Source organism: Ipomoea nil, unplaced genomic scaffold (genome assembly GCF_001879475.1).
Source record: "Ipomoea nil cultivar Tokyo-kokei standard unplaced genomic scaffold, Asagao_1.1 scaffold3069, whole genome shotgun sequence".
NCBI lineage: Eukaryota > Viridiplantae > Streptophyta > Magnoliopsida > Solanales > Convolvulaceae > Ipomoea > Ipomoea nil.
The window spans coordinates 3,655,733-3,670,578 of record NW_017619497.1 but is presented as its reverse complement, the minus strand read 5'-3'; the positions used below and the strand labels follow the sequence as shown (position 1 = coordinate 3,670,578).

Genomic DNA, 14,846 nt, shown 5'->3' with positions numbered 1-14,846 from the left:
TCAGCCTTAGCCATCAAGTTCTAAAGTTACCTTAGGGAGTATTTTAACAGCTTCTTCTCTATCTCAAATTGTTAATAATAGGATCAAGAGTTGTCGAATTGTAATTGTAAGTTATGCAATAGTTGAACTGATTGTGATTATAAAGATAAGATTATGCGTGTTGAATGTTTGTAAGCGATATATACAAATTTCTAAATTACTTATTTTCTTTCTATAACCGCAAATAAAATGTTGTTACAAAGTATTAATGAACTCTAATTATTGAGTTTAATTTACTTCTAGTTGTTACTCTTAAAGTTTAACTCTTATGAAAGTCTAATCTAAATCTCTTTAATAGAGTATTACACCACGTGATTTGTACACAAATTATATCGTGGACCAGGATTTACTATGCGCATTGTGGATCATGGTCCATATAATGTACCATAGTTAACCTAGTACGTATCTTAATTTAACTGATTATGTACTTATAAATAAACCGAAGATAGCTAATATGTCATCTGCAATATGTATACATATATAATTTGTTAACTGAAGGTATATACTATCTTTAACTGTTTGGACATGATCCACAATTTGCGCTTGGTCCACGATATAATGGTTGTGATTTGTATAATTGTATTAATCCGCTAGAAGGGAACAAAGAGCAACCAACACATCACTGGAAGCACGCTTAAATTAGGTGGAAACTTAAAAGCAAGCAGACCATATTAGTAAGGATTTGGGTTTATGGGACCCTTTCAGATCATCATATATAGTAAGTACTTTGAGTAGATAAGAATGTCATCAAGGTTTGGATTTTAATGAGTGTTACCCTTCATTTGTCCATCATTGACATGCTTCACCTCCATCTCTAGGTTACATGCTTGGATCAAACCATGTGGGATGTAAATCATGTGTCATGTTTTGTTCTATTATGAAAATAATAAAATCAAGAAAATGATAATTATACTATCAACGAGTAAATTTTTTATTAAAGATGAGTTGGGAGAAAGCACGAAAGATTATAACACAAGATGCTAGAAGGTATAACAAAAACAGATGGACTTATTCAAAGCAAAGAACTGTCTCAAAAGAAGACAAAATAAAAGTCATAATCCTTATCACCAACTCTACTAGCAACAACATATACCAAGATGTTATGAAAATTTTATCAACAATTTTATCGAAAATAACGCATATTAAATATAATGAAAACGATCATGACAAGCTATTGTATCACTTTAGAGTTTTGTATAAAAATTTAAATGTAACCCTTTATGATTTGTGAACAAAGACACTAAAATGGTATCAGAGCAAGTAAATGAATGAACATAGATAGTTTCTCTATTTTTTTTTAATTATTATTTGTTTTTTTTTTTCAATTTATTTCTTTATTTGTTTAAATTCTCTTTATTCAACGGACCTCTTCGTAGTTTAAATATATAAATTTCTGAATTTTATCATCTTTATAATGAATATATTCCAATATGGTTTTGTTTTATTATGAAATTAAGATCAAGAGAATGATAAGCACAATATCAATGAGTAAAATTTTCATTACATATCTAATAGAATGGGACTTTCATAAATTTTGCATTGAACTAGATTTTGAAATTGTTGTTGAGGTAATGAATGAGAGTTCTGAGCAGGGGAAACTCTTTCCTCCGTAATTATGGACTGCAAATTCCTTGCTAAAAGTTATGATTGCGTGGTGTTCACTCACGTGCTGAGTGTCTCCCCGTAAACAATCCGATCGCCTCTCTCTCCCCGTAAACAATCCGATCGCCTCTCTCTCTTCGTAAACAATCCGGCCGATCGACGCCATGTCTTCCAATTCCTCTGAGCGTTCCATCTCTGCCGGTGGCACTCCCTCTCCGACCACTAACCAAAATACCCTCTCCGGTGCCCATCATTTCATATCGATAAAACTTACATACCGTAACTATCTTTTCTGGAGAACTCAATTAGTTCCCTTCTTGCGTGGTCAGGACCTCATGGGGTATGTGGATGGCGAGTTTCCATGTCCACCACCAATGATTGATGCCGCTCCGGTAACAGGCAAATCCACGACATCCACCTCCACTCCGGCTCCTAATCCGGCTTATAAAGCCTGGATCAAATAGGACCAGACGTTGCTGTCTCTTCTCATCTCATCCCTCTCGGATGAGGTGATGCATCTTGCGGTTGGCAAATCCACCTCTAAAGATGTTTGGGAATCCATTAGCGCGGGACTCGGCAGTTCAACCCGTGCACGAACTCTTGGCCTACTCGGTCAGTTTCATGGTCTGCGACAGGGAGGCAGCAGCTCATCTGATTATCTTGGGCGTGCGCAATTGTTGGTGGAGGATCTCGCGCAGGCTGGCAGACCAATCTCACTCGACGAACAGAATATGTTCGTCTTCCGGGGGTTGCGCCCGAAATACCGGGCGATGGCTTCTTCGTTGACGGCAGCCGGGAACGCGGTCACCATTCCACAAATTGCGGACTTCCTCCGCGCACAGGAGTTTATTCATGCGGACGACTACCCGGCGTCTGGTGATCATGCAACTCCAACGGCGTTCTATGCTGGTAGAGGTGGTAACGGAGGCCGGAATGGTTCTGGCAGTCACAATTCCGGACGCAATGGAGGACGCGGCAGAGGAGGCTCCGGTGGTCGCGGGCGTAACGGCAGAGGTGGCGCGCCTCGTTGCCAAATATGCAGGCCTCAAAGACACACGGCTGCTTTCTGCTATAAGCGTTACGCTCCGCAGCAGTCTCCGCAAGCAAACATGGTGGTTCCGGGTGAAGAAGAGGCGGCTGCCACATCGGCTTCCGGGTGGTTTCCTGATACGGGCGCTACTGCTCATGCCACGCCGGACGCGTCTATGCTGACCCAATCTGATGAATACACTGGTGGTGATATTCTGCATGTTGGGAACGGCGCAGGTTTGGCGATCTCACGAGTTGGCCATGCTTTTATACCATCTGTGTCTAAACCACTCAGTTTAACAAATGTCCTATATGTTCCTAATCTTTCGGTCCCATTACTTTCTGTTTATCGTTTAACAAATGATAATCGTGTTTTTGTTGAGTTTCATAAAAATTGTTTCATTGTGAAGGATTCGGTCACTCAGGCAGTTCTGCTTAAAGGGTCCACAGAGGGCGGTCTATACAAGCTTCCTATTTCCCAGTCGCATTTTGCTTTTCTCACATCCCGTGCTACACCGGTAGTCTGGCACCGCAGGTTGGGCCATCCCCATGCGCATGTCCAGAATCAAGTCTTACAGTTGTGTCCAGTCACACCAAATAAAACCTCACCGGGCGGGTTGTGCACCTCGTGTCAGCTTGGAAAATCGTCTAGATTTCCATTAAATAGAGTTCCTTTATCAAGTAGCAATGTGCTAGATTTAATTTATACGGACATATGGGGTCCGTCACCTGTAATCTCTACTAGTGGATTTCGTTACTTTCTGCTTTTTGTAGATGATTATTCTCGCTTTTGTTGGTTTTATCCCTTACGGGTAAAATCTGATATATATAAAAATTTCGAGTCGTTTCGAGTCATGGTAGAACGCCAATTTTCGCGTTCTATCAAATCTGTTCAATCTGACTTAGGTGGGGAGTACCGTAAATTACATGACACATTCGAAAAATTGGGTATTGTTCACCGTCAGTCTTGTGCGTACACGCACGAGCAAAACGGTAGAGTCGAAAGAAAGAACCGTCACATAGTAGAAACAGGGTTGGCCTTATTGGCTGAAGGCTGTGTCCCACAACAATATTGGGACTACGCCTTTGAAACAGCAACAAGCCTAATTAATTATTTACCAACTCCTGTACTCAATTCTGAAAGTCCATACAGTCGTCTCTATAAAACTCAACCACCATACACTTTTCTCCGTATCTTCGGGTGTCGGTGTTATCCCTATCTTAGGCCCTACAATCGGCATAAGATAGATTATCGCTCGGCACCCTGTGTCTTCCTAGGTTACCCGTCTTCCTTTAGGGGGTATAGATGCATGGATTTAACAAGTGGGAAAGTCTATATCTGTCGTCATGTACGATTTGATGAGACTGTTTTTCCTTTTTCAGAATTGACAGCTCAGAATACAAATACACCGGAACCACCGGCCTTGCCTTGGGCAATTGGCCCCGTTGTATCACACCAGCCTCCCGTACCTGTCAATGACTCCGGTTTACACAGGCCACCGAGTCCAATACCCTTGGCACAGGAGGCAACCCCCTTAGCTATTGAAGCACCAGTTAGAGTCGTGGCTCGCAGAAAGCGGGCTGCACGGACCGAGCCTCAAGATCGAGGGCATACAATGAGGCTTCGACATATGACCCGAGGCACTGGCGAAGGTTTTCAAGCTCTCAGTGTAACCACTGATCCCATCTGTTATTCACAGGCAGTTGGGCACTCTGAATGGCGTGATGCGATGGACCAGGAGTTCAATGCCCTGTTACATAACAATACTTTGGCTCTTGTTCCACCCAAACTAGACATGAACATCATCGGGTGCAAATGGGTCTTCCGTACCAAACGCACCACCGATGGTTCAATCGAGCGATACAAAGCTCGTCTTGTGGCGAAAGGGTTCAATCAGGTGGCTGGAGAAGACTTCTTCGACACCTTTAGCCCGGTAGTCAAGCCGACTACAGTCAGGCTACTGTTTTCCCTAGCTGTCTCACGCAGCTGGACTCTGAGGCAACTCGATGTCCACAATGCCTTCCTGAATGGGCACTTAGCGGAAACAGTATATATGAAGCAACCTCCTGGGTATGAAGATCCGACACACCCAGATCACGTGTGTCATCTACAAAGGTCTTTGTATGGGCTTAAGCAAGCTCCACGGGCCTGGTTCAAGAGATTACATGACTACTTACTTTCTGCAGGTTTTTCATCATCCAAGACGGATGTTTCCCTATTTCATTACTCCATGGCTGACTCACGAGTATACTTGTTAGTATACGTCGACGATATTATTATGATGGGCAATAATCCGTCTCTTATCACTTCTCTGCTAGGATCGTCTATCATCGACATTCAAGATTCGGGATCTTGGAACGCCCGGGTTCTTCCTTGGGATTGAGACTGTCAAAACTGACACTGATCTCATGCTATCCCAGCGCAGGTACATGAAGGACATTCTGAGTCGAGCTGGTATGACTGACTGTAAGCCGTTAGCCACTCCGGCTGCAGTTACTCAGCCTGTCTCGTCTACTGCTGAGCCACATGATAATCCAACCCAGTATCGTCGTGTGGTGGGTGCTTTACAGTACTTAACTATCACACGGCCAGACTTATCTTTTGCTGTGAATCGGCTGTGCCAGTTTATGCACACACCAACAGCTGATCATTGGGGGTTGGTTAAGAGGGTACTCCGGTATATCAAGGGTACTCTAGACTACGGCTTACGACTCACTGTCTCCGAGTCCTCTTCTCTACATGCTTACTCCGACTCAGATTGGGCAGGCTGCCCTCTTGACAGAAAGAGCACTGGTGGCTACGCAGTGTTTTTGGGATCCAATCTAATCTCATGGTTATCCAGGAAGCAGCGCACAGTAGCTCGTTCATCGACTGAAGCGGAGTACAAAGCCTTAGCGGATGTGGCAGCTGAAGTTACTTGGGTTGTGTCGTTACTCCAGGAACTTGGGTTACACACTAGCGTTCCGCCGACCCTCTGGTGTGATAATCTAGGCGCGACTTATATGTGTGCTAACCCAGTTTTTCACGCCAGGACCAAACATGTGGAGATAGATTTTCATTTCGTCCGCGACAAGGTAGCTTCCGGAGAGTTAACGGTTAACTATGTCTCCACAAAAGACCAGCTAGCAGATATCTTCACAAAGCCGCAACCAGGGCCGCGCTTTGCAGCGCTATGTGACAAGCTCAATGTTGTGGCATACCACCCTTGTGCTTGAGGGGGTGTGTTAGCAATATTATTATTTGTCACTTTAATATTTTCTGTTATGTTCACTAGTCTTTACAGTAGGCCTAGTCTTGTGTTGGTTTCCTAGTTGATAGGAGTTGTTAGACTATTAGTATTGTAATCTCTATCTTAATTGTTTGTTGAATGAAATTCAAATTATCTCATCCTGAGGGAGGGAACAAATGTGCGGATTATATTATCTAGTCAATTTTTGGACAAACAATCACTTGGGAGCTAAGATTTTAGAAGATTCACCTGACGTAATAAATGAGTTTCTTCTAGTTGATGCAGGAAAAGCAAGATTTAGAAGGATTAGATAGTCGTCGCCGAAACGGTATGTTGCTCACCAAAAAAAAAAAAATCTAAATTTTATTGAAGAAAAAATAAAATAAAATGAAAATTATGACCAATTTGTTTATATAAAATAACAATCATCAGGTTGAATATATGTATCACTTTTAGTATAAAATTAAAAAAATAATAATAAGTAAGAATACATATAATATAAGATAAGATAAGGTTATGTGATGTGATGAGTTTTGCTTCTTATGGTTTGGTAAGTGCTTCTGAAAAGATCTCTTTCCCCTTCCAGAATGTCCACAAATTGATACGACATAAAAATCAATCACTTATGGGCATGATTTTAATTTGTTTTTATTATATTTATTTATTTTATTATAAATGTGTAAAATATCTTACAATCATTTATTATAACCAGGTAATTATTCTTAATAAAGTACTCCGTAGTATATTTATGATATAAAATATTACATAACTAAGCGTAGGGCAAAGGGAACGCATGAATTCAGGTTCGCGGAGGTGGTTTTTGGTCTTAAAATTATAGAGAGTTTGTAATTTACATTTACGAAAATTAAAACAACAAATCAGAGTGGCGCAGCGGAAGCGTGATGGGCCCATAACCCATAGGTCCCAAGATCGAAACTTGGCTCTGATATTCTTTTTTACACTGGCCCTGTTGCACCCTTTTAACATCCTACCAGAACCAAGTGTTCATTGCAAACAAGCACCATATGATATCCATCTCATTCCTGTAAGTTCCATCTATGACCACTCAATTAACCATCTAGAATTAGGGTTCATTATAGTGACTACAAAAAAGGGGAAAACCAGTAAAGGCACTGTGATATCCATTCATCACAAGTTAAATTACATTGCATGAACTCTTCGGTTAAGTTCAGTGTATCACAATTCATTTACAAATGAACCAAGATCAGATCAAGTCTTTCCACAAGAACTGGGGCCAAGCTGTTATTGCAAATCGATGTGCCTCGTCATAGACCAATGCCTGTCCTCTATCAATATTTACGCTATGGGTTTTGTTTGACAATCAAAACTTACCACGAGCTTGTTGTAACCTTCTAAGTTGCATTGTAATGAATGAATTGGAGTAAATTCATATCTGCCTTGACATTTAATATGGAATCTTTGAAGTGTGTAGGCACATTAAATCACACAGCACCACATACAGATCCTGACATTACAAGTTCCAAAAACAACAAATAAAACATTATTTCATATGAATAAATCAATGCAGTCAATGAGAATGTGTCTTATGATTGGGTTCTACATGGGCACAACAGTAATAATATCGGTTCCATATAGGGAAAGCGGTAGATAAGTATTTTATATGCATTCACCCTTGCTGGGGCAGCATTCTTATTTGGATAAGTTTACCTATAAAATTTGATGTTTAATGAATTTATAACTTCTGAGCAAAGATGGCACAAGGAAAAGCCTATATGTAGGGGAAATTGGTACGGTATTTAGCTAACATGAAAAATAGACAAGGTTGACCACTCCAAATACTAAATCGTGGGTGAAAGAGCAAGGGGAATATCAAATGTGCATGACGAAAAGAGAAAGGCAGACCTGATGACCAGGATGAACAGCAAAATTTCCCTTCATCAACATGTTTAACATTAAGTCCAATGAACCAGGACCCAGCACTCACATCATCATGGGCATATATTCGAAGGATTGATCTATAAATCAAGGACAGAGGAATCCATAATTCGTCTTCAATTGATACATATGCAAAGGATAAAAGGCATACCGAATGCTATCACCTGTTGATGGAAATAAACTGAGCTAAAGCCTTTGATATGGCAAATATTTCACCTGAAGCATGCCTGATATACCTGTATGTAGAAAGGTTCACAAACATGTAACGAGACGAAAATAAAGAACTATATTTGTCTTCTATATGAAATTTAGACATCATTCATCTTTTGAACAAAAATAAAAATCGGAAATTTAGACAGTACTCACGATTTTCCATCACCAAATTTCCACCAATCTGGTTCATACCATTTGTGCCCTCTGTAGAATGGGTAAGGTAAAACATTGGTCTCACTAAATACATTAATGCCAAACCAGATATCAAGACAAAACTCACGGTTTAGAGAAAACTTCCCCAGACTTCATACACCCAATGTAAGCATGAGGCTTATCCATATGACTGGCTAGCACCGCACCAACAGCATCTGCAAAAATATGAGAGAGACTAATGATTAGAAGAAAAAAATTATTAGAGCATTGCCTATGCAATATCTGACTTATTCAATTCTAGAATCTTTCAAATCATATTCAGTCAAATATGCCTCATGTTTAGAGCACAAAAAATTTTAAAAAGTCTATCTGTGAAGATAATTTCCCCATTAAATATCTAACATTTTCAATTCTAGAATCCTTCATATCATATTCAATCAGATATGCTAAAACATGTATAGAGCTGAAAAAAGGTTCAACAACATTCACCTCTTCGAAGTTGAGCAAAACAAACTCTAGGGGAATATGCAATTTCTTAAAGAAGCAATTTTATATTTAAGGCTACCATTCTAAAAAGAATGTTACAATAAAGGGTACAACTTCATCTAGAAGCTTAAATACTATTCCTCCAAAAGTCTAAGTCCTAAGACATCTGAAGTTATAAAAGTTCAATAGTTGAGCAAATTTTCTTATTTGCAGGTTTTGTTTATCCAACTCTTCCTGGTTGAAAGAACATATAAAGACTTTACACAATAAAAACAACTTCGTAAACAAAATGAGCATTTCAAGTGTATAAACAGTAAATACTCTTTGTGATATAGCTTTTCATTTCATTAGTAAACCTTGAGCAGAATTGCAGACAGGAAATAATAATAGACGATGACTTTTGTTAGTGTAGTATATGAACTACAACATACCAAGATTAATAAAGACATCATCATTGACCTTAGCATAGAACTCAGCTTCCCAGTTCTCCACAGCTTGAATGAAGAATAACTTTGTCTTCTTGGTTTGCTCTTCGGGGGACTCCACATGATCATTCTGCTCCGCAACAGTAATATTCAATTATCTATTATTTTGAATGTTTTGGTTTCAAAACCCATTAAAGATATCTTGGGGGACTGCTTGGCATAGAATGCAGACACAAAAGTTCACTTGGTAAAAAAAAAAAATAATAATAATAATAATAATAGGAGGTTTTGATAGAACTTTTTAGTTTATAAGACCATTGGCAGACAACAAGGTGATACTATGTTAAAATCTAAGATTGACCTAGGCCAAATTCCAATAAATTAGCTAATCTAACTCATGACCTTATAAACCCATATATTTCTCACTTATTTTTTAATGTGAGACTCTTAAAAATTATTATTATTATTATTATTATTATTATTATTATTATTATTATTTCTAAAATTTCACAACACCACCTAACATTTGTAAACTTGCAAATGTTCACCTTTCCAAATCGCGCCCAATTTATTTATTTATTTTTTTTTTATATTTACATGTTTTTATTATTTTATTGTTACTATATTATGTAAACTTTTTTTTAAAAAAAGTATTTACTTTAAAATTTATATTTTGCATTTTTGTTTGTATTTATTTTACATGAATATTTGCATGTGTGTGTGTGTGTGTGTGTGTATTGTTTAATTTTTATATAATTGAAATTAATTCAAAATAATTTTAAATACTATATTAATAAATAATTGCATAACTTTTTCATTGGTTTATACATTCAATGCAAACAAATTAAATTCATCGTACAATTAATCACTTAATAATTTCTTCATTTTCTTCTCGTGCAATTCTTTGGGATTTCATTCATTGTATCAATTTGAATATTAACTTATTTTCTGATCTTTTTCTTTTTGTTGACTACGCTTTTATTTTATACTTCATTACATCTACCTTTTTCAAGACGTTGGTAATTGTTTCCTTTTTCCCCTAAGTGACACTCCCACACTTCAGTCTTCACTAACTTACGAACATGTACTTGATGATGATGATATGTATTTACCTAGTATTCCTAATTCACTTTGAATCCTTATCCTGCTAAATCAACATCGATGACCCTCTCTTCTTGTTTACAACATTTCTCTTCCTTCTTTAGTGCTTCCCAAACATGCAAAAATATGAATTTTTCTTACTCAATCACATGATATAGTTCCATGACTATTTTTTTTTATCAGTTTCATTTAAATCACTCTCCCTCCCATGTAAAATTTGTTCATAATACCCCACCAACTTCGGAACTACATGAGATAATTTGCCCCAATGATTTTGCACTACTTGTTTATTTCTTTTTGCTTGCTCACTCAAATAACGAAAATTGTTATAAAATTCTTCAAGGCATCTTTAGAAATTGTTGTCGGTTTGATCATTTCCAACTACAACATCTTTACTAATGTTGAGTTTACGTAACAACATATTATCTTTGACTATCCGTCAAGTTGTTAGGATGCTTGTAATTAGTGTTTGCTTATGTGTTGGCATTTCTTGAGCGTAATATTTAGAAAATTCAGAGACGGGTATATTACTTATTGGAGTAGGGATAATACTCCCATATTTGTTTGATGATTGTTGACCAACAGTAGTAGAAATTAGACATGATGGATTATAGATTGAAAAACAATGGTACATACTAGGTAAATATGAATAATTGGCACGACTCATTCTAGAAAGAAAATAAAAATTGATTGGGGGTCATGGATTTTGATTGACTTCATCATAATCATTAGATGAAAATTTTAAGAAATCGAAGAATGGATCGAACAGTGGACACGAAAGATCCATTCTTAAGTTAGTAAAGTTAAGAATGATAATGGATTGAATGTTCTTAGTTGCCAAAATTTGCATTTACTTACCAATAGTTATAGACTATATTCATATGCAAAGTTATTCCCTATAGAACTATCAACTATCTCTACCAAAATTTACATGCTTGGTATTCTCTACAGTATTATTCTCCACTAATATTCCCTGCCAATATTCATAACCTTTATCTAATGATCATGATGAAGCCAATAGAGCATGCAAATATTAATAGATAATAGTGACTAGAGGTGGTTGGGAAAACTGTAGACAAGGTCCGCTTGCACTAAGTAAAGCAAGATAGGCTGACCTACGCCTACCACACTACTAAACTATGTCCTGTCATCATGACACTAGCAGTAGTCTTTAGTATAAATAAGACCTCCCTCCAGTAACTTAGATCAACTATAACTTGTACTATCTTAACACAGTAAATTTGATGATAAAGATAGTTTCTTATCATTAGACCAACTATCATTTCTTTTTGGAATAAGCAATGTCAATTATCCATATTTATCTAGTATGTACCACTATTTGTCCCCAACCTATCATCTATCATATTCAATTTCTACTATTGTTGGTCAACAATCATTGAACCAATATTGGAATACTCCCCCTACTCCTGTAAGTAATGTACCCGTGCCAGAAATTCCTGAATGTTCCACTCAAGAAATGTTAACACAGCAGCAAAAACCATTACAAGCATCCTGAAAACTCAATTGATAACCAAGGATGATATGTTGCTATGTATTGCATGACTCAATATTAATAAAAATGCTATAGTTAGAAAGGATCAAACAGAACAGATAATACTCTAGTGAAGCATTGAGGAATTTTATAACAATTTCCATGACTTGAGTGAGCAAGCAAAATAAAATAAACATGCAGCGCAAATCGTTGGGCAAATTATATCATGCAGTTTTAAAGTTCACAGGGTGTTTTGAACAAATTTTACATCTAAGTGAGCAGTTTAAATGAAGTTGACAAAAAACAACAGAGCCATAAAAAGAAATGGTGTAACCAAGAAGGCAAGATCATCAATGATGGCCTAGCCAAAGATAAGGGTCCAAATCAAACTAAAAGTACTAAGTCAAGTAAATATACATCATTATCATCAAATATATATTCGCAAGCCAGTGAAGTCCCTAAATGTGGGAGTATCTATCCCTCATCTCATGGGAAGGGATGCTTGTAACGGTAAAAGGAAACAGTTACCAACATCTACAAATTTGGAAGAACAAATTGAAAGGCAATTTACATAGAGATGGAAAATGTAGATGTCATGAAGAAGAAGAAACAAAAAACTTTTAAAAAAAAGCGTATTAAGCAAAAAAAAAGGGTTAATTATCAAGTTGATTCAACTAGATACATCAACCATGAATGAAACCCAACAAAATTGTACAAGAAGCAAATGAAGAAATTATTAAGTGATTAATTGTATGATGAAATTAATCTATATGCATTGAATTTATGAATCAATGAAAAAAATTGCAATTATTTATTAATACATTATTTAAAATTATTTTGAAACAATTTCAACTATATCAAAGATAAAAATATATATACAAATATTTATGTAAAATAAATTTTAAAAAAAATGCAAAAATACAAATTTTAAAGTAAACAAATATTTTTTTGTAATTCAATACTCCGTAATAATTTATTTTTAATTTACATAATACAATAACAATAAAATAATAACATATTTAAATATAATAAATAAATAAATAATAGAGCACCATTTGGCAAGGTGAGGCCAAAAAGGCTAACATTTGCAATTTGGATTGCAAATGTCAGTTGGTGGGTGTTGTATTATTTAAAATAAAAAATAAAAAATCTTGCTTGGCTTTGCCATACAAGAATGCCATGGTCTAAGAACACTAAGCCACAAAACATAGCAGGTTGAAATTGCACATACAAGAATAATGAAGTCATTGGTGTGCCTATTTTCATCCTCAATGTCCCTATCTGAATGGTCTCCACGATTTGCACTGTACGAAGAACAAAATAAATTAAATAAAATACTTCAAGGAAACATCAATTTCCATCTTAAAGATACAGTATTCTTAACTCTGTCTGTTTAGATCATTTCATAACAGATACCTTCTTCCTATGACGAATCGTACAACTATACCATTTTCCTCCTCCAGTTTTTTTAGAGCACTGCCTGCATAAAATAACATATAATGAGGGGGATACAGAATTGATGAACTTAGCCAATAAAACTGGATCTTTTCAAATGTTTGCTTCGACAAATGTCAAGACTGTCAACTATCATTCTATCAATGAGATAAATGCCTCAACCTTATTCCTTAACCACATGTTGCAGTCTTGCAGAGATAGACGACTATACCACTTAAGATTACACATCAATTAGAGAACAAATATGCTTTATGCATCAACTGCAGTGGCTGGACTTTTATCTCCTAAAGGATTATCAAAGGAATACAAGGCACAAGGTATAAGTGCTGTACCAGTTGGCATCCAAGCTTTACGAATTGCTTCTCTGTTTTTCCTGCGGTCAAACTCTGTAATGATCCCTAAAACCGCCAGAAGTTTTTTCTTTGAATGATTCCCACTATTATCTGGGACACGATTTGACACAAAACCTTCTTGCTTAGCTTTTTCAAGCTCCATATGAAGTGCACCTAGCCTCTTCTGTTGTTCCCTGGCACAAAAAATATTATTTCCCCAACTATAATACTCTATAGTATGAGTCCCAAAGAATCCCCAACAATTTAAAACAGCAATTCACTAAAAATTTTACCTGCAAGCAATGAGTTTCAAAGTATCATCTACAGAAATAGCTGAATGGCCCTGAAAAGGAATGACAGCCGCATTATTTGAATTGCCAAAACAAATTATCAAATTTATACAGTCAATCCCCACAGAAATATTGCCTTATTGGAAATACTAATCTGAATATCTGATTGGATGCAGAGAAATAAACATGGTCAAAATAGTAGTTTTATCTACACAAATAAATGTAAAACACTAGTATATTACTATTAATAAGTGACAACAACGGATTATCATCATAGAACACAAAATATCTTCACCAAAAAATTTATACTCAGTAAAAGTGATACCTGACCAGTTCTCCTGTCTAGCTCCGTAATAAGATAAACCCTACTCTCCGCGTCCTGCCACAATCTATCCACACCACATTTCCACAAATCAATCGCCTTAGAAGTAAACAAAATCATAGTGTCCATACATACATACATGTGCGTACAATGCCTATGTGTGTATAGAACAGAGAGAGGGAGAGGGAGCTGACCGGCCGGCGACATAAAGAGAAGCCATAGCGGCAAACATAGAGAGCATGAGAAATGAAATTCGAGATCCGAAACTGGGGCCGGAATAGACCCGACTAGTGGATCCCCGGCCGGCCATTGCAATCCCCGGCGACGTCGTTTTAGCCTTCAATCTTCCTTAACGGCACCAGAATTCGATATTTTCCGATCCGGAATCAGCTTTAAAGTGGAGACGTGAGGAGAAGGAACAATGAGATTGAGAAGTTGGACCAACAGGCGAGTAGTGTAAACTGTACAGTAAACAGTAAACACTGACTGTAGCATACTACCAACTTTTACACAAAATCTGAATGTAAACAATTATATTGAGATCTATATGAAAAAAATAGCTTCTCAATATCTGCTATATCAAAAGTAAAATTTAAAAAGTAAGAATTTATAATACATGTAATAGAACACGCCAGAATGCACCTTTCTGCAGCTTGCGATTTTTATAATTACGGAGTATTTGAATTCAAATAATTTTTAGACTTAATGAACTAATACAATGTAATAGAATCAGTAACATTAAATAAAATAACATTTTTAG

General features: G+C 36.7%; 1 protein-coding gene and 1 non-coding gene across 3 annotated transcripts; one reads left to right on the top strand and one right to left on the bottom strand.

Moving 5' to 3' along the window:
* The first annotated feature begins 6,777 nt into the window (after nt 1-6,777).
* Nucleotides 6,778-6,849, top strand: TRNAM-CAU. The gene has a single exon. It is a non-coding gene; the product is annotated as a tRNA-Met (tRNA).
* Nucleotides 6,850-6,970: 121 nt separating this feature from the next.
* On the bottom strand, nt 6,971-14,561 carry LOC109165599 (hydroxyproline O-galactosyltransferase HPGT1-like). 2 transcript variants are annotated; one of them, XM_019314442.1, is made up of 13 exons: nt 14,444-14,532; nt 14,281-14,409; nt 14,090-14,153; nt 13,768-13,817; nt 13,475-13,668; nt 13,104-13,167; nt 12,919-12,991; nt 9,101-9,224; nt 8,311-8,398; nt 8,184-8,234; nt 7,982-8,053; nt 7,785-7,897; nt 6,971-7,386 (listed from the first exon to the last, which is right to left on the bottom strand). In XM_019314442.1, exons 2-13 carry the CDS (start codon nt 14,394-14,396, stop codon nt 7,364-7,366), a joined length of 1,032 nt encoding a protein of 343 aa, XP_019169987.1. In that variant the 5' UTR covers nt 14,397-14,409; nt 14,444-14,532; the 3' UTR covers nt 6,971-7,363. The 2 variants fall into 2 exon arrangements, with proteins under 2 accessions (XP_019169987.1, XP_019169986.1); XM_019314441.1 differs by having other exon boundaries at nt 14,281-14,561.
* Between the last annotated feature and the right edge of the window lie 285 nt (nt 14,562-14,846).